Here is a 26623-nt window from a genome sequence, read left to right on the forward strand (position 1 = left end):
CATTCCCATGCAATTTCTCCAGAAATTGCTTAGTCTAGTTTAGTTGTGCTTTTGCATATTTAGACAAATGCTACAGTATATAAACCAATTTATTTGTAATATGGCAGTAGGGTTATTAGTTTTGGAATTTTTCATTTTAGTTAGTTTTTATTACTTTTCAGGGTGGTTCTGTTCGTTTTTATTAGTTTAGTTCCTTAAAAAGTGCTTAGTTTAGTTTAGTTTGTAAGTTTCAGTGTTAGTATTAGTTTTTTTTAAGTTTTTTTTTAAAATGTGTATTACTTGTGCGCAATATTTAAAAAACACCATGGGAGCAACGTCATCTGAAGGTGCTTTTCTATTCTGCTGCAAGATGACGTCACTTTTGTGTGACATACTTTCAAACGTCATTATTACGGTTTATATCAAAATAAATCTACTAAAAATCACGTTTAAAATCATCCCCAAAGGCTCATGCATTAAATTAATTAGCAAAGACTAAAACGAAGGACGTTTGCTATAATTATAGTTAGTTTTTGTTAGTGTTGTAAACATAAAATGTAGTTTCAGTTAGTTTTCGTTTTTGAAAAAGCATTTTCGTTTTTATTTTATTTCGGAAACAATATTGCTTTTTGAATTTTAGTTTTTAGGTTTTTCATTAGTTTTAGTAAACTAAAATAACCTTAATGGCACCTGTTTTTCGATACCTGCCCTTCTTACTTTGACCATGTACAAACATTTTTGTTTTGTTTATTTTATTTGAACTGAGTCAAATGCCATTTTTAGCATATGTTGCGGGCCACTGAAAATTGGACGGCTGGCTGCAAATGGCCTCCGGGCTGTAGTTTGGATACCCCTGAAGTAAAGGATTAAAGATTGACATCACATAGGTCCAGACATCACCTAAAGGATTCAAGATTGACATCACATAGGTCCTCACATCACATAACATCATATAGCGTTTTTCCAGTTGAAACCAGATGATGGTTACATCAGTTCAAAACAGACACTTGACCTCACAGTCATGAACCCAACTTAACAGGTTGAAACCAGATGATGGTTACATCAGTTCAAAACAGACACTTGACCTCACAGTCATGAACCCAACTTAACAGGTCATGAACTCAAACGTAACCCTGGCGTGACCCCAGACATGGCACCGTGTAATATTTCGGGATATATTAAAGACGAGCTCTTGCTTGATCTCACACTGGCGTGAACGTGCCAACTTTATTCCTCATCATTTCATCGTGTCTACAGTGGCGCATCTTGTATACGTCATCACAAGTGGACATGTGATATATGCAAAATACTACACATTTGACCCATCTACCAAGGGAGCGGTGAGCAGCAGCAGGGGCTTGCGCTCAGGGATCATTTGGTGATCTAACCCCCCAATTCCTACCCATAATGCTGAGTGTCAAGCAGGGAGACAAATGGGTCTCATTTTTATAGTCTTTGGTATGACCCAGCTGGGGATTGAACCCACGACCTCCCGGTCTCAGGGTGGACACTCGGCCACTAGGTCACTGAGCTTTTGATATTTTACTGCCAATTATTGATGAATATGTAGCAGAAAATCATACAAGGGTTTATTTTTGAAGAATTGTGAAGCCCAAATGTCCTCCAGTTCCGGAGTGATCCATATCTGTTTAATATCTTGTAATTGTTTATGTTTGGCCATTCACGGCCTGTCTCCCCATAGGGGTTGTCACAGTTGTCGATTAATGTCAGATTGAAGCCTGTCGGTAAAATTGGGGTCATTATGATTGTTACGTTTTTTTCTTTTAAATTCATTAATTTTATCTTTCAATAAATCCCAAAATCAAAATTATTAATTTATTCTTCGTAATAGTATCAAAAAACTGTGATAAAACAAAATTTTATCTACAATGACATTGTCATCATGATCCTTCGATGGTTTTGCTTACTACTAATAATACTAATGAAATAAAGGCTTTCCCAAATAAAATACAGTACTCACACTTTGACAACCATTAATCAGATTTTTTTTGTGTGTACCGAGTAGCGTTTTTATGCTTAAATTAATAATAACTATTGTTATTTTCATAAAAATAATGAGAAAATAAGTTTCACATTTGAGTGCAGTTTGTTGTGTGTTGTGCGTTGACGGCCTCCTCCCTCCCCAACGGGAAGGGGGCCGGGTGATGGAGCGGCGCCCCTGGCTAGCCGAGTAGTGGGAATGTTGTGTCCCCTCCCCTCCTCTTCCAACGACCGAACCAGAACCATTCATCTCTCCCCACCTTCGGATTTCACATCCGGGTTACGGCCCGTTGTTTGTCTGCTGGGTCTGTGTATCTGGACCGTAGAATCATCCCCCCCTACCGTAACAAGCACCTCGACGTGCCACAGCCTATCGACCGATTTGGCGCCTCGCAAAACGGACACAGCTCCCGGCGTGAGTAGGTGATGTCGCTCAGCTGCGGCGAGTCGCACTGAGGCGGGCATGAGGCGGTGGTGGTGCTGATAGTGGCCAGCCAGCGGTGAGCCGAGTCGCCCCTTGCAACGATGTCGAAAAGCCTCAAGAAGAAGAACCACTGGACCAACAAAGTCCACGAAGCGGTCATCAGTCGCGGCAAGGACGGCGAGCTGGGCTTCGAGCTGAAGGGGGGCGCCGAGCTCGGCCAGTTCCCCTACTTGGGCGAGGTGAAGGCGGGGAAGGGGCTCGTCCAGAGCGGCAAGCTGGCCGAGGATGAGCTGCTACTGGAGGTCAACGACATGCCCGTCGCCGGCCTCACCAGCCGAGACGTGCTGGCCGTCATCAAGCACTGCAAGGACCCGGTCCGCTTCAAATGTGTCAAACAAGGTGAGCGTGAGCTAGCCGCAGCCGCGACGTATTTACGTGGTTTGCTGACGTGTGCGTGCGTGTGTGTTTGTGTGGAACTACGTGATTTACGTCAACTGCACACTTTTAATCGATTATTGTGCCGTGTGACAATCAAGAGAACAGAAATGAGTGTTTTTTTGGCTGCTGTGGGTCTGCTGGATTTGACAAAGTGCAAACCGATGCTAGCTGGGCCTGTTTTGAGTGGAGCTCCAGAACCGGAACCAGTAGTAGTAGTAACCGCGGTTGTGGAGGTCCGGAGGGGGCGTGCCCGTCTCCGGTGTGTTGGTGACTTGCTGGAGGAGACAGTGACCGACGTCTGTTGCAAACAGACTGACAGACACATGGCTGCCATTACAGACTTGTTGCAAACATAAAGCTGTCTAATTAGCGAGGGGCCCGACTCTTATTGATTGCTGCTGCTGAAGTTAATGTGGCTTGAAGGAGCGAAATCTCAAATTGAACACACAAACACTAGATAGACAGATAGGTGCATGGATAGATGAATGGTGGATTGATGGGTGATAGATGGATGTATGGATAGATTGATGTGTCGATCAAATTGATGCATGGATAGACAGATGGGTGTACAAATGAATTGAAGGATGGTTTTGATGGGTTCCCAAGCTGTCCTGAATAAGCATTTCCATTTGAAGTTTGAATGGTTTGAATGTGGAAGAAAAGCTAAGTATGTAAAAAAAAAATCATGTGTGTGTGTGTAATGTAGAATACAGTACAGTGTTTCCTTGATACGTAAATCAGTGGTGGAATAAAGACAGGTAAAACAAAATTTCACAAATAAATTAATAAGTATCATATTTTGGTAAGTGAATAAGTAAATACAATAAACACAAGTCGGTACTAAATAAAATAAATATAAATCAATAACACAAAATACAGCAGGCACCGCAAAACACTGAAACAGTGCTGAGTGTCATGCTGAGTCATACACTAAGGTAAGATGGCATATTAGGGTCACGTATAAATATTTTTTCTTTAGATGGCGGGGGTAATATGCTGAGGAAAAAAGTCATACTTGTACTTCAAAAATACCAAAATGCATGCATGTGTAAATGATAATTCTGTTAACATAAATGTTTACAGAATTACATACATACATACATACATACATACATACATACATAATTTAATAATACAAAATACTGTTAGGTTCCGAGGTGTGATGGTGGACCCAGGTGCAGGGTAAACAGGATGTGGAGGCAGAGGTGCAGTCAAAAGGATTTATTGAACCAAAAACAAGGAGCTGGCAAAAAAGGAATTATGCAGAAAGACTCATACAAAACATTGGGGAAACTCTTAAACAAAAACCATAGGCACGACTACAGGGAAACTCAACAACAACAACAACAATGAACCATCAAGAACTGAACGAAAAACAGGTGACTAAATAAACAAATTGACAATGACTAGACACAGCTGGGCAAGACACGTGGCAGGGGAAGCTGATTGGTAGATACTTGGGGTGTGCCAAAAAATCGATTCATAAAAGAATCGAGATTCACATTTGTTAATCGAATCGAATCGATATTAATATCCAAATATCGATTTTATTTAAATTAGAAATGAAGAAGAAGGAGAAAAGGCAGTTGTAGTCCACATGCTGTTTTTGTGGAAAAAGGCACTTACAATAAGAAATTTATAAATGTAAAAAAAAAAAAAAAGTAGATCATGACAATGTTGTGCATATCTGTAAATTGAAGCAGAAATCATTTGTCAATCAAATAATTTTGAATCGAAAATCGTTTGAATCGAAAATCGATTCTGAATCGAATCGTAGACCCAAAAATTGTAATCGAATCGAATCGTGAGACAGTCAAAGATTCCCAGCCCTAGTAGATACACTGGGAAGGGAAGACACACGCAGGTGGACAAGGTTAACAATAACGAGACCAGGGGAGACAAACCAGAAAGCAGAAACAAAAACATGACAAACTCAAAACCCTAACAAAAGCAACCAAAACCCAAACCATAAAGTACCCTTCCCTCAAGGGACGGCTACCAGACGTCCCAACAAAAAACCAGGCAAAGTTAAAAAAATGGGGCGGGCGGAAGGGGGCACGGAGGTGGGAACATGGCCCACCCATTCGTCCCAAACTAGGGCTGTTCAGGAGGGAGTCCATGACGCCAGACGAGAGAGTCCCGTCGGGGCCGTTCAGGAGGGCGTCCACGACGCCCGACGAGGAGGCCCCGGCGGGGCCATCAGGAGGGCGTCCGCAACGCCCGACGAGGAGGGCCAGGCGTGGCCATTCAGGAGGGTGTCCGCGACGCCCGACGAGGAGCAGAGGCGGCGGCATCAGGTCGTGCGCCACCAGGGTAGAAGCTGGAGAAGGCGGCTGCTGGCCGGGTGCCGTTGGAACTGGGGCCGGAGAAGGCGGCCGCTGGCCGGGCGCCGCCAGAACTGGGGCTGGGGAAGGCGGCCGCTGGCCGGGCGCCGCCGGAACTGGGGCTGGGGAAGGCGGCCGCTGGGCGTTCGCCGCCGGAACTGGGGCTGGAGAAGGCGGATGCTGGGCGTGCGCCACCGGACAAGGAGGTGGCAGACTGCAGGGTGTGTGCCGCCAGACGAGGAGGTGGCTGCAGAGCTTGCACTGCCGGACGAGAAGGTGGCGGTTGCAGGTGCGCCGCTGGACGAGGAGGTGGCGGCCGCAGGGCTTGTGCTGCCGGACGAGGAGGTGGCGGCCGCAGGGCTTGCGCCGCCGGACGAGGAGCAGGAGGTGGCGGCCTCAGGTCGTGCACCGCCGGACAAGGAGCTGGAGGTGGTGGCCACACGGCGTGCGCCGCCGGAAGAGGAGCTGGAGGTGGTGGCCGCATTCCATGTGTCGCTGGAGCAGAGTCGGGGACTTGAGGCTGAGGCCGACGTGGAGTCGGGACGGGGACAAGAGGCTGAGGCCGCCGTAGAGGTGAAGCGGCCAGGGGCTGCGGTGGCAGCGGCACAGGGGAAGTGGCCAGGGGCTGCGGCTTGCGTCGCCTCTGCCTCCTTCTTTGCCTCCTTTGTGTTTTCTTTTGCCATCACATTCATTTTTGGTTAATGTACTGTCCATGTTTTTTTCTTTTTTTTTGGGAGGGGTGGGGGGGGGGTGCTGTCGTTCATTTTGAGTTTGATGACATAATTGCGGCCACGTCTCAGTTCTTCTATCTGCTGCTCATGCTAGTTGTGTACATTGACTGGGAGCCACAAACTGCGAAACTGAGACATGAGATGCTTGTAGTATGCATTTAGCTTAGCTGGTGTGTTGGCTGTGGGACATCCCTGTGTAGTTTGGATCCATTGCATTGGATCGTCACGGAAGTTATTCTTTTGGCTCGCGAGCAGTACCACCTCCGGGACATACAAGTGCACCGAGAGGACTCGATAGCCATGGGCTCCTGCTACTGTCTTCAGTTGCATGCTGTCATTTGTTGTGACGCACACGCGTGCGCACGCACCCTATCCCGTGACGTGCCGGTTGACGAGTTGGCTACCGATACGGTCGTTTAGCTCCCCTTGAGGAACGATGGTTCGGTCGAATCGTTTTTTTGTCCCACCCTTAGTCAAAATCAAAATTAAGAAGTGACCCGTTCACTCACGTTCACTGAAAAGATTCGTTCTAAAGAACGCAACACTGGTGCTCTGGCGTGGTTGCGGCCGACAGTTAGATGCAAATTGTCATTAAAGAGTTGTTTGTTCACTGCTTGGCCTGCTCAATTCACCAACGCTACAATACATGTACATTAAAAGAGGCTACGACGTCGGCATCTAAACGGTGAGTAATGACAACCAATAATTTCGTCCGTCCTAATCTTCATTCATGAAATCGAACGACACAACATATGGCCACCTCCACACCTATTTAGCCTCAAAATAAATATAGGACAACTCAAATTTATCATTCGCCGCCGCCTGCTACGCACTTGCATGTACAATACTAAGTTTACAAAACGCGCGACACTACTTCAGCCTAAAAGTCATCTCACAACAGTGAAATGTTTTAAAACCTAACTCAGACAGAATAAACAAGTTAGACACTCGTCTCAAGGTCTCGTGAGACAAAAAAAACTCACCAAAATTACATGTGCACTGACGGCGTTAGGCTTTAGTTACAGCGGTGATGACGTTCCTGCTACCTCCTTTTTCTTCTCTCAGTTTCAATGAGCTTTTTAAATCGCGTCTTGTCAAACCGCGGTTTAACTGCAAATACAATTAATTGTTCAGCCCTCGTCTCCAGCCTGTCTTTTCATTAAACAGTTTTAAAACAATATATTAAAGTTATTTATAAACAGTCCCATATACCATCAATGAATTCTCAAATGATTAGATTATAGCTACGCTCGCTACGTGCATTTCTCTGAAGTTTATAAACTCACAAATCGGCCACTTTATAAACTCACAAATCGGCCACTTTATAAACTCACAAATTTGCCACTTTAGAAAGTCGCAAATTTGCCACTTTATAAACTCGCAAATTTGCCACTTTATAAACTCGCAAATTTATGAGTTTTTGTTTCTCGGCATAGTCCCCCCGCCCTCTAAAAAATACACGTTTATACGTGGTCGTAATACGCCGTCGTACCAAAGAACAAAGATGTGTTGTAAGAGATGTTTTAAAATTGGATAGAGAGGGAGGTTGCCTAATATTTACCAGAAAGGTAATTCCAGAATCTATGGGGAGAGATTTGTCTCACTAATGTTTCTAGAGAGGATAATAATGTGCTGTTAAGCACAATTTGAATTTAAGTAAAAGAAAAGAAAATTGAATCTCTAGATATGAAAGTTGGTCGATCATTAAGTGGAAATACAGTATACTCATGTCTTCTGTATTCATAATTATTGAGTAGAATTTTCTCTATATTTGAATACCTAAATATTCGATAACTGCAGCCCTAAAAGGGACTGCAACCCACAGCGCTATACTAGTTCATACAGCATACAGTAGATGGATAATGAAAGAGACGACCAGACACCTGACTGGCCATCAGGAATTTAATGAATTTCCCAAATGCCCAGCCCAGTCTACTTTCTGACCAGTGGCCATCAGCCCCAGTGGCTAAATATGAATCGTATGTCGCCGACCACTGTGCACACTCCCTTCCCAGGGCCACGAATCGGGAATATTAATGGCTCGATGTCAGTCGAACAACACCTCTGGTACCACCTCTCCCTCAATTTGAGCCAGGAAAAAAAGACTGAAGATTATTCTTGTTCAGTGTTTGCATGTTTAAAGGGGACTAATGTAAAGTCAATCAGTTTTTTTGTGGTTAAAGCAGCTCTATGTAAGATTTAAAATTTCAAATCTCTACTGCCACCTGTGGCCGAAAACAAACTGCACGCTCGTACACGCTGCGCGCACTCGTACGTGCACGACCTCAATACTGAAGACTGGACTCTTCATATCCAATTAAACTATGTTTTCAGAGGTAAGAAGTTTTATAATGTTATACAAAGCTGGCCACTTCACGGAATGAGACTCTCGATCCCCACTAAACAATTGATGTCCACGGGACGTGCAGATCATATTGCTTTAGTCGGTCGAAGTCCAGTCCTGTGCTGTACTCCAAAACGATGTGCAAATTACGTCAATTAATTGGACCTCATTCCGATGTTAATATGCAGGTACATATTGTAGTCACCCCGCTCGACGGACGTCAACCCGATTCTAGTCATTATTAGTGTATGTCGCCCCCAGGCTAGCGTCATTGTGCATGAGCCGAAAGGTGGGCTGTCATTTCTGGAAATTGACGATTGTGAAAAACATATAGACTCATTTACTACTTAGTGTGATATGGCCGTGAATGTTATCGCCATTCAGTAGTACCGTTCACATTCCGTTAGCATAATGTAGCTACAATAGGCTGTTTTCACGGAGGAAAATAAGGCGACATTTAGCCTGATTGAAACGCCGCGGAACGGAACGTCTGTTCTTCATAAAGTCATTCTGTTCTATTACATTCAACTTTGCCGCCCCTTTCACGCTAAATGTTGCCGTCCACCTCACTTTCACCCCAATAGTTACGACCGCGAAGTGATCGATCTTGAGGTTACTGCTATTTGAAAACAACACATTTTCTTCTCAATGTCAAGATACTCGCTTCTTACCTTTTCGAGTAGAAAGAAAGCCAGCTGTGAATCACTTTTCTAATCCAAGTCCGATCTCAACTCTCTCCACCGCTGAAATGTCAAACTAATGTTCACCCTCGGTCTTGCCCGACGTCGGTCACTATCAAGTTTAGATTTTTTTTTTTTCGTGGCACTTGACATTGTTTTCCTTTTTTTTTTTTTGAGCAGCCTTCTGCGGAGTAACAGCGGGTGTCTGGGGCAGCGAAAATCTGTACTAGTTCCGTCTTCGCGTGACAGGAAACAACTGACGATGATGTGACGCGAATAACGTCACATCCCGCAGACAGAGGGCGGGAAATTCGAAGGATTCGGACCGGACGCTTCCTAAATAATATTGGCCAGAGGCTTGTAGGAGTACCCATTGTGAATAGCAAAGATGTTGATCTACTAATTAGTAGGGGTGTGAATTGCCTAGTACCTGACGATTCGATTCGTATCACGATTCACAGGTCACGATTCGATTCGATACCGATTAATCCCGATACGAATTTATAAGTCGATTGTTGCGATTTTTTTCATTAAAATTTAGAAAATACTAATCAGTAAGCTTGTAGAGTGTAAGATTTATATGAAAATGTATTATTTATTCATCTGAAATTTCAGACTTATAGAGGTTGTAATCTGTTTCATGTTTGAACAGCATTAAAATAAAATATTAAGGCTTAATGTTCCGTTCATATAACATTCTTCCATGCTCAAGGTGTGAATACTAAAAAAAAAAAAAATAAATCAAAAAAAAATAAATAAATCAAAAAAAAATAAATAAATCGATTCTGCCGATTATTGAATCGATTCGAGAATCGCGCGATGTAGTATCGCGATATATCGCCGAATCGATTTTTTTTTAACACCCCTACTAATTAGAATATGTTTCAGTCATAAATGGTCAAATGAAAAGGCTATTGTTAAGATATTTTTTGGGAAATCCTACATAGAGTAGCTTTAATGTCATAAGAATTATATATGATTTTTCATTTTTGATTCATTTACATACCAGCCGCGAGAATTGTAAACGTAACCGACTAGACATACCATTGATTGTAATTAAGTAAAAGAGCTACGTGATTTCACTCCCATCATTTCTTTTGATATATGTAAGCTTTTATAGATTGATAGTAAGCACACATTGTTTAGATATTTACAATTTTACCCTTGAATGCATGGGTGGAATTTTTTTCTGTGTGCCTTTCAAATGTCCGACTGCATCTCGTGTCTCGCAAGACACGTCAATGTTTACACTCCTATTAGAGGTAGTGATGGGACTTTTGGCTCTTTCGGGGGAGCCGTTCATGTAAAAGAATCATTCAAATGATTGACTCTTTTATGTTTGTTTGTTTTTTGTTTGTTTTTTTTAGCATTTTTTTTTTAAAATAGCATTGCCATTTTCAAAGAATGGCATATGGAATAGTCTAATATATAACATTCATGGGGGTTTGTAGGGGGATGAACGGCTCAAGATAAAGACTCGGTTCCCATCATTCAGGTTGAAGAGCCGTTCAAAAGACTCGATTCGTTCATGACCGACACATCACTATTTAGAGGCTAGCTGCTAACGCCGGAGACTTGTGTCCTATCATACAATGAACGTGATTAACTAGCAGTTTCTTTGCGTCCTTAATTTATGATTTCACGGTGGTAGTGTGTTGATGTTGGTCATTGAGAGAGGACGAGACAAGCTAGCCACCATGCGCTGCAAGGGTCAACTTCAAATACAAGCCAACTAAGGCATTGATTTGGTAGGCTTTTATTTTGCGGCGCGTGGTGGCATGGCAGCTAGCTTGCGCTTGATCCGAATGCATCACTGCTTCATCAGATGATCCGTTGCACCACTAATTTAAATATGCACTCCCGTCCTGCAACCGCCGACCGGAATATATATATATATATTAGGGGTGTGAATTGCCTCGTACCTGACGATTCGATTCGTATCACGATTCACAGGTCACGATTCGATTCGATACCGATTAATCCCGATACGAATTTATAAGTCGATTGTTGCGATTTTTTTCATTCAAATTTAGAAAATACTAATCAGTAAGCTTGTAGAGTGTAAGATTTATATGAAAATGTATTATTTATTTATCTGAAATTTCAGACTTATAGAGGTTGTAATCTGTTTCATGTTTAAACAGCATTAAAATAAAATATTAAGGCTTAATGTTCCGTTCATATAACATTCTTCCATGCTTAAGGTGTGAATCCTAAAAAAAAAAATAAAAAAAATAAAAAATAAAAAAAAAAATCGATTTTGCCTATTATTGAATCGATTCGAGAATCGCGCGATGTAGTATCGCGATATATCGCCGAATCGATTTTTTTTAACACCCCTAATATATATATATATATATATATATATATATATATATTTTTTTTTTTTTTTTTTTACCAGCAAATACTATAAAGTCAGGGCTGAACTTTAGCGTTCGCCAGATCGCCAATGGCAACTAAAAACCACATCGGGTGAACTCAGATTACAGAACCATTCGCCCGGATGGCGACCTGAAAGCTATTGCGAGTGGACGAGTGCACACAGACTCGTGACAGCGCTTATGGAGGTAAATATTTGGGCTGGGAATCTTTGACTGTCTCACGATTCGATACGATTACGATTTTTGGGTCTACGATTCGATTCAGAATCGATTTTCGATTCTCGATTCAAACGATTTTCGATTCAACATTATTTGATTGACAAGTGATTTCTGCTTCAATTTATATGCACAACATTGTCATGATCTACTCCAGCCTGCTTTGGAAAACAAAATGACAAATAAGGCGCTTTCACACCAAAAAGCCCAGGAACTTTGAGTTCATGGTCGAGTCAGTTCCGGGTCCGAAGAACTTGTGAGCGGCCCACGAGTTTGCGTTCACACGGCATGAAAGCAGGCAGGGTAGTTTATTCAAATGAGACTGATGACGTATGTCAGGGGAGGAAAAAAAACAGCACTACCCCGCCTGTCCAGCAAGTGGCGGTACCGGTAAAACTGAATGACAAACAACCAGTGTGACGTTGAAAAACGCGACCTTTGACCCTCCATCGCCATTTGTTATGATACAAGGCATATCATCTTTTCGTTTTCCTTGTCATGTTGTACAGAGTTGTGTTTGCAGCAATTAGAACTTCACGGGAAAGGTTGATGAGAACCATTGGGACCCGCCGTATTACCACATCAAGATGAGAAATGGGCAGGACTTGCTCACTTGGAAAGACAGTCAAACCTGCAAGCACGAAGACGTGCACTGGTAAGGTTTAAACACAATTATACGAAATTTATTTCACATCGGAATTAAGCTGTAACATGTAACGGAGCTCCCCTTGCAAGGTGGAGAACACGAAAAAAAAAATGAAGTTACAGAGTGTATTAGTGCCTTAAACACAACGTATGACTGGCGCGTTCAGTTGCACGTCTACTTGCGTGTCCCCGCGCGTCGGTCGTTTGTGGATATTTTGTCGTACTTTCTGCCATGAAAAGGGCAATCGCTGGAAACTGGTGTTTCCTGCCTAGTTCTCGTGCAATTCACGGCAAAATAGGGCTTGATGGCGAGTTGCTGTTCACGCTACATGTACGCTGCGTATTTCATAATACCGTTGGACCTGGACGTATTGTTAGTCTGTCCGCATGTTTTTTTTTTTTTTTTTTTTCCTGTTAAACACATGATTGACCGATCCAAAGTGTTGAAATGGCTTGCTTTCTTTGACGATGCACGAATGTTAGAACAAAGGTGCCGGGACTTTGGGAAAAGTGCTGATTTTGGAAGTGTCAGATTGCCACCTCAAGCCAGTGGTTTATCATAGGGCCATAAATTGGTGCATATTCCGCTATTTTAAGGTATTCTGTCATGTAAATCACAAGGCTGTTGCACAAAAGTAATTAATGTAGATATTAACATTTATTAATTTGTTGTGTTTCTGTTTCAGATTTGCCACTTCTACCAATCTGGGTGTGTTCCGCGCAGGGAGTGGAAGAACATCAGAACCTCTGAATGGTGGGACGCTGAAATTATGTTTGCATTACTGTTTGTCAAAAATAAAAACATTAAAAAGAATTCATTGAGCATAAGTTTTTATTCGTGTGGAAAAAAACCCAGAACCACAAAAGTGATATGAAAACAAAAGCATTTATTACTTACTTGCATTTGGCTTATTTGTGTCCACAAGTCTGTTTTGGACTGCCAGGAAGCCCATTTGGAACTCTCTGTCGTGCCTTTGTTCAAACAGCTCATGTGCCACGTGTTGATCTTCCTTGCGCTCCTCGCTTCTGAGGTCAACTTCCTCCTTGTGCTGCTCGCGTCTGAGTTCAAGGTCCTCCTTGTGCAACTGCATTTCTTCTAAGAACATTGCACTCGTGGACTCCCCCTTCTTTTCATCAAATTGGTGCAGGTATTCCAAAAATAGGTGGTCTCGGTCCCATGTCCGCTAACCTATAGGGATGTAAATGTACAATGAGTGACAGTAAATACATTTGATGAGCTTCCAGTTACATGACTTTGAACTTATTGGAACTTGACAAAGGGGCAGGAAACTCTGTTCGAGTGGCGCAGTTTCTGCTTGTGGACGGACCATCCTCGCTTGTACCTTCCTAACGCATCGACTTAAACGGTTTCAACAGATTCGTGCAATGAGTAAGAGTACAGTACAATGATTTAGGTAGGGGTAAAACACGGCACTCACGTTAATGTACTTTCATTTTTCATAGTTACAGAACAGAATATGCCACACTACATTGCCAAATATGGCGGCATGCACTTGAAGCTTTTTTAGGCAATACACACTAGTAAAATTGCAGGAATGTAACTTTTTTTTTTTTTTTTCCCTTTATCAATGCACCATTATGAGTGAAATGAAAATTGTATATGTGAGTATGAGCATTTATTATTGTGTATGCCTATGAATTTCATGTACATACGTTAATGACAAATGCACGCATGTGTTAAGGTGCAATTGTTTACACAAGCAGGATTACACATTTTTCTTTTAGTACATTCCAGTAAAAGAAAATGTGTAGTAAATTAATACATTCCAGTAATGTACTTTTTTTTTTTTTTTTTTAATGAAATGAGTCAGTAGATATAAAGAATGGGTAGGACTAGACAAGTTTTTAACTTCTTTCTACTCCTTTGAACATGTAAACGATTATGAATGATTGCAATAAGTTTCTTCTTTCTTTTAAAATGTTAACTGCTACTCATTTGTTTATAATGTCCAATAAACAAACAAACACACTGCCTTATTCAACGAAGCAAAATTAATTGTGAGTGGGGTGTTGCTTTAAAAGTTTTAAATGAAGCTTTTGAAGTTATATAAAATGAAATGAAACATACCAGGACTGTTCAGGGAGGCATCATAACGTAAAGGAGAGCACAGAGAAGGTCCAGCTGTAAGTCACAGTACATAACATTATTTTTCAGTTTCCCTAGACCTGTTTATGAGTTGTTGTTGTTTTTTTTTTGTTTTTTTTATGAGTTGTTAGGTGATGAGGCTAACAAGTTAAAACGTTTTAGTTACGTTGAATGCAGAGCTTTGTATTAAGGAAAAAAAAACACAAAAAAAAACGAAGTGGTTGTTTTGCTTTTAACAGTGAATAGTATGCCTAGCTTCCACACGTCCTTTTCACGAAGCTTTTCAATTTCGTCACTGAAAGCAGGGCTATTTCGGCGTTAGCTGCCTACATTACTTTTCGTTTACTAGGTTAATTGATTTAGGAATGATTTCACATTACATGGGCTCGGAATTGCCCTGGATGCGTGACTTTGCCAAGCTTAAGCTAACATGCTACGCTAACAGTTTAATGCTAGCGCGGAGTAAAAGCCACGTTGCGACCAAGCATCGACCTAAATAAATTTATATACAAAGATGTGCATGAGGCAATTCTGTCTTACCTTCGTGTGTTAGCAAGGCTGTTGGCAATGAATCCTCGCACACTGCCGTGTCCTTGCACATTGCTTCCAGCATGGTGATTGCAGAGTCCTCCTTTGTACTATTGGTGGTACAACCCATCCGGTGGCCGAGAATGTCGTCCAGTCTTTCATACATTTATTAATTTTGCGGTCATTTCCACTGTGGTTGTTGTGGTCCTTGAGTTTCCTTTAGTCCTGTTGGAGTTTCTTTAGTTTTTCCCTCACCTGCTTTTGTGTGTGTAATGTTAACTCTGCTAGCTTCGCGGTTATTATCGTTTCTTGTTGGACTTTCGAAGTGCCGTTGGGTCTCCTCGTCCCATGTTTGCTCAGGAGAGCCTGTACTTCCTTGTCCGTCCACCTCTCGGTTTTTTAATCCTTCCATTGCCGAAATGTTTGAAGAAAAAGTCGTAGCGCCCGATAGAGTATAGTAAAGAAGAAATGGCGGCTTTACCGCGGGAAAAAAAAATCATCTAACCAAAACGACACACCTCCTCACCCAGTCAACCAATCATAACACACTAGACAACACGCCCCCACCTTGTGTAGTTCAGGGTACACCCAAATACCCTCCTCAGGCCTAGGAACTTAGGTAGTACCGTTTCGACCCCCCCAGACCCGGAACTGGTTTTGTGTGTGAACGCAAACTTTGGACAAACTCCCCCGGAACATAGGGAAGTTCCTTCATAAGTTCCTGCGGTGTGAAAGCGCCTATAGAGACATTAAAGTGTCTTTTTTTGTTTTTTTTGTTTAAACATTTATTAATTTTGTATTGTAAGTGCCTTTTTTCCACAAAACAGCATGTGGGCTACAACTGCCTTTTCACCTTCTTCTTCATTTCTAATTTAAATAAAATCGATTTTTGGATATTCGATTCGATTCATAAATGAGAATCTCGATTCTTTTATGAATCAATTTTTTGGCACACCCCTAGCAAATGGTGCAAAAGTAATGTAAAGTAAAAAAAATAAAATAAAATACCTATAGAAAAAAAGTAAAAGTCGTGATTTGTACCTGTAAAAAATGTGGTACTGTAAAAAATATTGTATGTTAAAAAATGTATGTAAAAAAAAAAAAAAAAATGTACGTTAAAAAAATGCACTGTAGAAAGAAGTGTAAATTTGTATCTGTAAAGATCATGATTTGTACCTGTAGAAATGGCAACTTGTGGTCAAAGAAGTCGCCACTAGGTGTCATAAGTGGTTTTTCTGCTGCTTTCCAGTCACATGACTTTTGCACCAAATTTCTCACTACAGATGGCGCAAAAAGATTCATACTCGTAGAGCTCCGTGATTTGTACGTGTAGAGAAGGGGGCGGGCTGAAGCTCAACCACATTGGTTCAGTGAACGACAGTGGGTTGATCTCAAAAGTGGTCACATATTTCTCATTAATATGCACAAGGGCCAGAATTGCAGAGACTTCAAAGTGGGCAGAAAGAAAGCCGTTTTAGTATGAAGGTAAGATTTATTGTACAATCATAGCTCGTAATCCGGTGCTAGCTAGCTCATCTCCTGTTGCTAATTGTCATGAAAACTGAACACATTGAAGTCACAATTTTCATGTCAAGATTTGAACCCTACACGTTTGGACTGTGACTTTCTCTCCTGAATGTATTTCCATTGTATTATTATAACTGAGACAATAGCTTGTCCCGGCACTTTCTCTACTTAATGTCTTCAAATACTACCTGTATACTTGAACTGAGATATATTAAACTCGACACCCTTAGTTCGTGATTATATATTTGAAGTTTTTATTTTAAAATCCTGTACAGTGCATGCCCCCTACAGTATTCCCAAAGGGGTCGAGGTCTTTTTGATGCATTGGTGATGAATTGTAAATGCACCAAAAAGACCTCGAGCCCTTTGCAGACTGCAGACTTGCAGACTGACTGGAGAACGTTAAGTTTTATTTTTTACATACGCTAGGTAATATTTATGTATAGATAAATTCCAGGGATGCACGATGATATCAGTGGCCGATAATTATCAGCAATTATCGACCAATTTGACATCAAACAGATAACACAGATCGTAAAAAGACCCGGCAATAATTATCGGCAATAATGAACCAACTTGACGTCACAAAGATAAACCAGATAATAAAGAAATCTGACGATAACAATCGACACGCCACGTTGGTCCATCTATTGTGGTTGTGGCTCAAGATGTGCCCAACTCCTCAACCCCACCCCCTCTCCTATGGTAGTGTCGCATATTTGTGACGTCATAATGCGCGTGACCTTGTGTTCACAGAAAATGCATCATGGCATCATGGCAACATGGCTGTCGCCAGTCTTGGCTTTCTTTACTGTCTCCCCAAAATGTTACCCTCGCAGTTTTTTGTAGCATTTTCAAAACATGACTGTTTTGTTTTGGTAAACGCAAAATACGTTACTGGTTGTCTTTGAAGCAGAGATATCAATAAAATTCAGCTTCATGGTGCTTTACACAATTTTTCACTGTATTTGTACATGTTCAGTGATTCTGTTATAATTCATTCAGTACACCACCTTTTTTGCCATTACGACATTTGTTCATGAAACTAAAATTTGTTGGTGTTGCCTCATTCAGAACAGTGTTGCAGGAACCTTCTGTTAGCCATGTTTCACTGAGGAGAAATAAGTCAAGATCATATGTCATAATAATGTCATGAATCAACAATGATTTCTTAACTAGTGATCTTATATTTAGTAGCGCTAGTCTCACAGTGGTAATCGGAGACGCTGGTTTAGTCAGAGGTTGACAAGCTATACTGACTAGGTTTGTAGCTTCTGACTTTCTTCTCATTTCTTTTGCCAACTTTCTATTTCTTGTAATCACAGGAATGCAACAAGCTTCCTTGGGTCCTGACTTATTCTGGGAACACACATTTTTTATATTGTATATGTAGTCTGGACCCAAAGCATATCAGACCGAGCTGTAGTTGAGATTCTCCATAGCCAAAGATGGAGGTCGGCGGGTGGGGAGCTGTATGCTGAGGCTTGGTGGAGTCAGACGATTAGTAGATAACTGAATGTGGCATCTTGGGGGGAGCATGGGCGAACAGTCATCAGTAGACAGCTGCCTGGAGAGACTTTTATTTAGCTGTATGGAGAGATTGACCAGATTGTTCAACCTATTGGTGAGACTCGATGGCGAGTCAGTCATCGGGTCATTCGGGGGCGGTGTACAGCGCGAGGGTGCATCCGGCAGTGAAGCCGGTAGTGGCACTGTCTGGCAGGCGTCGCTTGGGGGCGATGAACAGCGCAGGGGCGCATCTGGTAGTGAAACTGGTGGTGGTGGTGGTCGTGGTGGTGTTTGGCAGGCGTCGTTCGGGAGCAGGGGAGCTGGATGGTTGGTGTTTGGAGTGTGGGCAGATGAGGACAAATCAGTCTTAAGGGCAGGGAGTGGAAGATAGTGAGCCAGCCTCACCAGACCCTCTTCTTATCGGTTGTTGTGTTTCATGTCCTTTGTTTTGGGAACATGGCGTCCAGTGACGCACACTATGGAAGATGTTGGCTGTCAGTAATCTGACTCCCTGCTTATTGAGATAAATCCCATTGCGTGGGAAAAGATTGCGACGTTCACAAAACATAGAAAAATTGTCAATAAAGTTCACTGAGTAAGAAGCACAGATGCTTTTCAGCCATCTCGAGAGTGATATAATCCGACTGAAACGCTCATCACCTGGTCGGACAGTAGGCAGAGGACCACTCAGAAAACCCTCTGCGTTTAGGGATATAATCTTGTGTAGAAGGGTAATAAAGTCTTGCTTCAGTATCTGACTGTTTTTTCAACACATCGAATGCTCCTGTGTGAATCACAATCTTTCTCACAGTCGGGTAGTCAGTAGCAATCTTGTCGACTTTTTCAGAAATGTCCAGCACCATGTCATTTGCAAAACACAGAACTTTTGTGGGTTTTTTTTTGTGACGTTTAACACCAAACAAGGCTTTGTCGCCTATTATCAGTGTTTGTGTCTCAGTAACTGAACGCATTTTCTGAGAAGGTCCGGTTTCATACCTTTGAGTGGTGCTGTGATCCCCCGAGGCTTGCTGGCTCGGCGAAAGCACGGCAAACCTGTTTCTCAGTTCGATATCAGTATTGTGTCTTCGTCAGCCAAGAGACGGTTTCCTTTTTCTTGTTGGTACCAACGTCCAAGACTGATTTCTTGGGGTTGAGGTAGCCTTTTGCACAGGCCGACGTGTTTCCTTAGGCATTAGTTGGCGCTCAGGTCCAGCTGTTGGGCGATGACTCCTCAGTTTTGGCTTTGCTCCCAGCACATTCCACAGAGGATCTGTGGATGGAGCTAGCTGTTTGTTAGCATGTTCATGACCACCGTTTGGAGACATTGGCAGTGTGGTGTCATTCCACGATTTTCCATTCACCTCCACAAACATTTCAAGGCGGTGCATTCTTGTCTTCAGCACTGCCATCTTCTGAAGAAGTTTGTGGTATTCATCGGTCGAGATGGAAGGCATCATTCGTCCAGCCATGCTGCTAGTAGCAGTCGCGTGCTGATTAGCGGGCCGTGCTCACGTTATCGTGGAGTTTCAAAAAAAAAATGTTGAAAAATGCGCCCAGCTGGTTGTATCTACCAAACAAAAAGGTAGTACAGCCACATTGAGGCAAATGTCCAGGAAAAATCCCAGAAAAAGAAAGGAAAAAAGCAGTTATCAGCTGAAAGAATGCAAAGCAAAGCAGGAGCAGAGCAGATTGTGTCTACACACTAGGCAAGCAGTAAGCAGAATTGAAGGAGGGAAAGTGGGTCGCAGGAACGTCACCGCTGTAACTAAAGCCTGGCGCCCTAAGCGCACATAATTTGGGTGAGTTTTGTCTCAGGAAACCTTGAGATGAGTATCTAACATTGTTATGTTCTGGGGTTGGATCCCAAAAGACACAGACACAAATAAGATTTTAACTCTTTATTCGCATAACATCTAGACGCAAAGCTAACTTGGGCTGTGGAGGTGCTTGCGGAAAAAGGAGGAATAATCCGACAAACACACAGACTTCTCAGACCACTACCACAGACAGTGAATCGATCTGATTGGTTGTGACTAAGTAAAGGACTAAAGATTGACATCACATACGTAGCTCCTGACATCACCTAGCTGTCACATAGCTTAAAACCAGTTGAAACTAGATGCTGTTATATGAATTAAAAACAGACACTTGACCTCACGGTCATGAACCTAAACTTAACTGGTCATGAACTCAAACTTAACCCTGGCGTGACCCAGACATGACAGTAACTTCCCCCCCCCACCCCCCCGGGAATTTGGTAATGTCACATTCGGAATGAGGTTTATCTCGCAATCATATGGATGATGTAGAGGCAAGGATTGAGCTTGGTCCTTGCTGAACACCTTCTTCAAATCATGATACTTGACAGGAACGTTATTCAGCTCAATGACCTCGGAACTAGATTCCCTATCGGTTGACAAATGCCTTCAGCGGACTTCAGACAGTGGGAGCAGTCCTCTCGCAGCGCTTCCAAATCGACCGGAGGCTTCACCCCTGCGTCTTCTTTTCCCGACGCCTCAGCTCTGCTGAGGCCAATTATGACGTGGGCAACCTTGAGTTGCTGGCTATCGTCCTGGCTCTGCAGGAGTGGACGCACTGGCTGGAGGGAGCAAAGGAACAATTTACAGTTTTCACAGACCACAAGAATTTAGCTTACAGCCGCACCACCAAGAGACTCAACACCAGACAAGCTCGTTGGGTGTTGATCCTCGCCCGGTTCAACTTTACAGTGACTTACAGACAAGGCTCCTCCAACACCAAGCCTGATGCATTCTCTAGGATCCACGACCCTGCCATGGAGGACGCTCGCAATGAGGCCATTGTTCCAAGTGACCGGGTGGTGGGAGCGGTACGGTGGGAGAAAGAAGGAAGAGTCCAAGAAGCCCTCCACCAGGCCCAAGTTCCGGACGGAGGTCCGGAGGGGAGATTGTTTGTCCCCGACCAGCTGTGCATCAAGATGCTTCAATGGGGACATGCTTCGCGGGTTGCTTGCCATCCCGGGATGAGACGCACGCCTTTTCTCATCGCTCAGAAGTTTTGGTGGCCTAACATGTGGAAACATATTGTCAAGTTCATCAGTGTCTGCTCAGTTCGCGCACACAGGATTGCTACGACCCTTACCCGTCCCTTCACGTCTGTGGTCACATATTTCCTTGGACTTTGTTACTGGCCCCCCGGCTTCCCGAGGCAACACACTAATACTGACTGTAGTGGATTGTTTCTCTAAAATGGCTCATTTTGTCGCCCTACCAAGGCTGCCATCCGCCCTTGAGACTGCAAAATTGTTGACCCGCCACATTTTCCGGGTCCACGGAATCCCCATGGACATTGTTTAGGACCGAGGGCCACAGTTTGTGTCCCGGATGTGGATGAAGTTTTGTTAGGCCTTGGGAGCGACGGCGAGCCTTTCCTCGGGCTATCACCCACAAACGAATGGACAGACAGAGAGGGTCAACCAAGACTTGGAAGCCGCTCTGTGCTGTGTCTGTCATCGTCACCTTACGGCGTGGTCCACTCACCTACCATGGGTGGGAGATGCCCACAACTCACTCGTCTCGTCTGCCACGGATCGGCCCCCCTTCATTTCAGCTTATGGGTACCAGCCCCCCTTGTTCCCTTCACTGGAAGGAGAGGTGGCCGTCCCGTCGATACAGCATCACCTCCGGAGGGCCCATCGGGTGTGACGGGAGACCAGAGCGGCGCTTGCATGCACCGCTGACCACAATCAACAAATCGCTAATCGGCGTCGGACGCCTGCTCTCGATTACTCAACAACTCAACTCAAGTTTATTTATATAGCTCTTTCAAACAGCCTGAGCTGTCACAAAGCGCTTTACAGAAACATGAAAAACACACATAACATAAAATATATAACATAACATAACATAAAGTATTAACACCAATACAATACAGTCACAACAAATGAACATTCTTCCATTCCTACATGCGCTTTGATGTTTGAAGCAGTTAGATGAAAGAGGAGAGAATCAGTTTCCTTTCAGCAGTTGATCAGAGACATGATCTCAGTGTCACACACGTCTACTACAAGCTAAGTTTGCTTATAAGCTAGCTCATAAACAAGCAGCTGCTGCGTTCATGACGAGCACCTTACACACAAAAAGAATGGTCCAATTTTCCAGTCTCATCCAAACTGCCTCTCCTCCAAGCGCCAAACTTCCATCTCGTCCGCGTCCCGGGCACATCACTACGCTTGGCGGCGACGTTTGCGTCGTCAGCTCCACTGCTATCCATCAAGGAGCTGTGAAAAATGTTGCCTGTTTTCCTTGCGTAAAAAACACAAGCGACCCACAGGTGTCCAGTGGAGCAGTTGGATAACACAGATATTCCCCCATCAGAAGCCGCGCTGATGCAGGCATGCAAACAGGCAAAATCGTCGAGCACCAACATCGTCCTTTGAGGAATATCACGGCCAAAACGCTGAGAACAGTTTAGTCCAAAACGCCATCAATCCGGCTCACCAGCGCAGACTGTCCAGCAGCGCAGATTTTCCTACCAAGCAGAAAGAGGCTGTGAAAAATGCTGCCTGTTTTCCTGGCGCAAAAAAGACAAGCGACCCGTAGATGCCCAGTGGGATAGCACAGACCTTCCCTCATTAGCAACCGTGCTGGTGCAGGCATACCGCCGAACGGGCGCAACCGCCGGGCACCGACACTGTCCCTCGAGGAATATTACGGCCAAAACGCTGAGAACAGTCCAGTCCAGATCAGGTCCATACAAAAGACGAAACGACACATGGCAATGTTGTATTTAGCATGCAAACTGTGTTATGACCCTCATCTCTTACCGTAGTCTAGGCGCGAGGCGCTAGGGATTCTGGGAATTGTTGTTCTTATAGACTGCATGCCCGAGAGAGACGAACATGATGGCTGAATAAACGGCAACTGAAAGGCACAGCAAAGCGTCCTTATTTCTTGTAACAAAGAATATTACATGGTGTCAGAGACTCGCCGGACCGAACGCTTCTAAGAAGAGCGAAAAGAGATGATCCAACGGGAGTGCCGATGCCGCAAATGGATTGGGATTCAGCGAACCTTCCTGAAGCATGGCGGAAATTCATGCAGCACGTTAAGCTCATGTTCTCCGGGCCGCTGAAGGGAAAAGAGGAAGCCACCCAATGCAGCTACTTACTTTTGTGGGTAGGTGAAAGAGGCCGCGATGTTTTCGATACTTGGACATTGACAAACGACGAAGCTAAGAAACTGGACACTTATTACAGATGATTTGAAGAGTATGTGTTGCCCAAAACGAACACTATTTTTGCAAGATACAAGTTTAATGAAAGATTGCAAGCGGAAGGGGAATCTTTTGAGCATTTTGTTACTGAACTAAAGCTACTCATGAAGCAATATGGCTATGCTAACAGTGATGAGATGGTGCGTGACAGAATCGTGTTCGCCATTAACTCGCCGCAGGTGAGGGAGAAACTGTATTCCAAGGCTCGGACCTCACACTGGATAAGGCCATTGACATTGCACGCTCATACGAAATAGCACAAAAGCAGTTAAAGATGATGGTGGCCCCCCGCCAAAATTCCCAAACGCCAATGGAAGCGCACGCCATTTCCTCAAAATGGAGACACACACAACAGAGAAGCATCAAAAAAGGCAGCAACAACCCGAAGACATGTGGGCGATGTGCACTGGAACACGGTGAAAAAGATGTGTGTTCTGCTAAAGGGAGAAAATGTAAAAAGTGCCAGAAAATGAACCACTTCGCTAAGGTTTGCCGATCATCGCAACACAAGCCAAACAATGTGGACACAGTGGAACCAGATGATGCAAGTGACAGATGAGCTTTTTGTTGACTCAATCACTAAAGTAAATGAGGGAGGAAACAGCGAGCAGGCATATGCAGACGTAAAGGTAGGAGCACAGTCACACCGTATCAGATTCAAACTTGACACTGGAGCTAGTGCGAACGTCATTCCTGTTTGACTCTACAAAAGACTTTTCAAGCATGTCAAATTGAGCCCAGCCACGTGTCCGTTGCCAGGCTATGGTGGAGAAAGAATAGACAACAAAGGGACATGTGAGCTCAAATGCAGCAGAAAAGGCAATCACCACACATTCACATTTGACATTGTGAACACAGCAGCTCCTCTGATCTTAGGGCTACGAGCATGCCTTGACCTTAACCTAGTCAAGCTGGTCATGTCAGTAGAGCCCCTGAGCCTCATGGAGGAATTTGCAGATGTCTTCAAAGGCATAGGAAAGTTCCCGGGTGAATGCAGCCTACATGTAGACCCCTCAGCAGTGCCAGTTGTATATCCACCACGAAGAATACCCTTCATGGTACGAGATCGTTTGAAGCAGGAGTTGGATGGCATGGAGAAAAACCGAATCATCACCAAAGTCACCGAGCCCACAGAATAGGTAAATGGACTCGTTGTAGCTGAGAAACCGGGTAAGAATAAACTCCGGGTTTGCGTCGATTCTCTTGACCTCAACAAGGCAATAAAAAGGCCACACTACCCTCTTCCAACTTTGCTTTTAAACATTTTTTTTTAAATTCAACAAGTGAATTACATCTTTTCAGGTCAGTTCCGAAGTTATTCCACAAATTAACTCCTTTAACGGAGACACACCTTTGCTTAATACTTGTTCTTGTTTTGTTTTTTTTGTATACACTTGTACCCCTTATCTCATAAGGATAGTGTCTAATTTCAAACAACTTTTGAGTACTGTGGCAGAGTAGATTGTTGTATACTTTGTACATTTGTGCTTTTTTAAACTCAACCAAGTCATAAAATTTCATTGGATTTAATTTAATAAATAGTGGATGTGTTGATTCTGTATATTTTGATCGATTAATAATCCTTATGGCTCTTTTTTGCAATTTAAAAACAGGGTTGGTATTTGTTTTATATGCATTTCCCCAAATTTCCACACAATAGGTCAAGTATGGTAATAATAATGTATTATATAATGTAGTGAATTCATGTTCAGGACCTCCTTGGTTTTATAGAGTATCCCTATGATTGTTGACATTTTCCTTTTAACATTTTCCATGTGTGGCTTCCAACATAATTTATCACCAATAACTACTCCAAGGAATTTATTTTCATACACCCTTTCTATTTCAATTAAATTCACCATAATTTTGACTTGATGAGTGATTGGTCGAGTTCCAAAAACTATGAACTGGGTTTTATTTAAATTTAATGATAATTTGTTCATATCAAACCAATTTTTTATTGTATTTAATTCATACTCCACAGTAGTCAGAAGCTGCTTCAAGTTGTCTCCAGAACAGTATAGAGTTGTATCATCCGCAAACAAAACACAACAGATGTGATTCATATACAATCTAAATAATTTAGGGCCTAGCACAGACCCCTGAGGAACTCCATGAGTAATATTCAAATGTTTTGAATTTGTATTATTAAACTGCACATACTGATATCTATCATCCAAATAACCTTTTATCCATTTATATGCTAAGCCTCTTATACCATATTTCACTAATTTATTCATTAATATAGAATGGTCTATCGTGTCAAATTCTTTCTTTCGATACATAAATATTCCAACAGTAAATTTTTTATTGTCTATTGTAACAACAATTGCCTAAGTTCCACTCTACCCTCTAATTTTTTTTTAAGTTTGCTTCTCCTAAAGCAAATTCTCTGCAGTGCATGAATATTCCACTGCCCAGACAGGATCCAAGCCTGGTCAGCTCGGCAGGTGGTCACCCAGCCACCAACAAACTCTTTTGAAGCCGCTGACCAGGTGACAAAGGAATTTATGCGTCTGCCGAAGGAGTGTATTCAAGCAGTCTTCTCGGAGCCCGAACAAATGGCTCCAATGGTTTGGAATACACAAATGACCGATCAAAGGAATGTTCATGACTTCTTATCAATCACAAAAGGGTATTCTGGCGCCTCGCCCTTCCTGGAACGTCTAGATGGAGCAACAACACCTCCAAGTGGTGAAACTTGGAACTATCCTTAGTGACAATTCACATAAGTAACCGCATTTTGAACTACGAATGATTTATGTTATATCTTTATGTGTATGAACATCCTATTTCATTTGTACTCCATAAAGAATGAAAGATAATCAATATCTCTCAGTTCAGTCAGATTAGACAAGTAGAAGTTACCTCACAAGTTAGTTTATGATGCATTAATTACGATGTGTGTTAAACGGGTTGTGTGGGAAAACTGATTTGCCAGACTGACCAAATTTAATGCCAAATTATTAATCTCTTTAATAATTTTTTTCTTAAAGTCTGCCCGAGCGAGCAGAAGGGTGTGCCATCACCTGCTGAAGCCCCACCCAGAGACTTTAAAAAGGACGAGCAGACCCTCGCTCACTCTCTTGCTCCTCTTCCTGCTCTCCCGCCTCTTCCAAAAACTCTTGCACGACCTGCAAGTGGCCCAGCCTGCTGCGAACTCTTTGTTCCAAGAAACTTGCCAACCACGTGGCCCTTCTCTTTTCTGGCAGGATCCGTTAACGAGAGCGGATCCTCGCTCCACGCCACGCCAAAGCAGGTGCAAACTGCAACGCTGACAAAAGACTCTTTTGTTTTTTTGTTTTTTTTGTTTTTTTCACCATCGGTGCTTGCCCGCCCGACTCCGCGGCCCCCGGCGTAAACTTGCAACGTAGCGCCGGGCTCCAGGTTGTGCACCTAAGCCGCGCACCTCACGTGCTATTCGGTGGCGCTCCGCCGCAGTGCCAACGCACCTCCAACGGCTGGCCTTCCCCGTACGCAGGCGCGTACTGACCGAGCTGCAACACCTGAACTCGTATATATATATATATATATAT

General features: G+C 43.1%; 1 protein-coding gene across 8 annotated transcripts in view; it reads left to right on the forward strand.

The window, feature by feature from the left end:
- Nucleotides 1-2157: 2157 nt before the first annotated feature.
- magi2b (membrane associated guanylate kinase, WW and PDZ domain containing 2b) overlaps nt 2158-26623 on the forward strand; it is a 738212-nt gene continuing 713746 nt past the window's right edge. For 5 of the 8 annotated variants that reach the window (XM_077515476.1, XM_077515479.1, XM_077515478.1 and 2 more), the window contains exon 1: nt 2158-2803. In XM_077515476.1, the coding sequence (XP_077371602.1) occupies nt 2506-2803 (298 nt within the window). In that variant the 5' untranslated portion in view covers nt 2158-2505. The remainder of the gene's footprint in view (nt 2804-26623) is intronic. The other 3 variants (XM_077515477.1, XM_077515480.1, XM_077515487.1) reach the window with 2 other exon arrangements.

This window comes from Festucalex cinctus, chromosome 3, assembly GCF_051991245.1.
Source record: "Festucalex cinctus isolate MCC-2025b chromosome 3, RoL_Fcin_1.0, whole genome shotgun sequence".
NCBI lineage: Eukaryota > Metazoa > Chordata > Actinopteri > Syngnathiformes > Syngnathidae > Festucalex > Festucalex cinctus.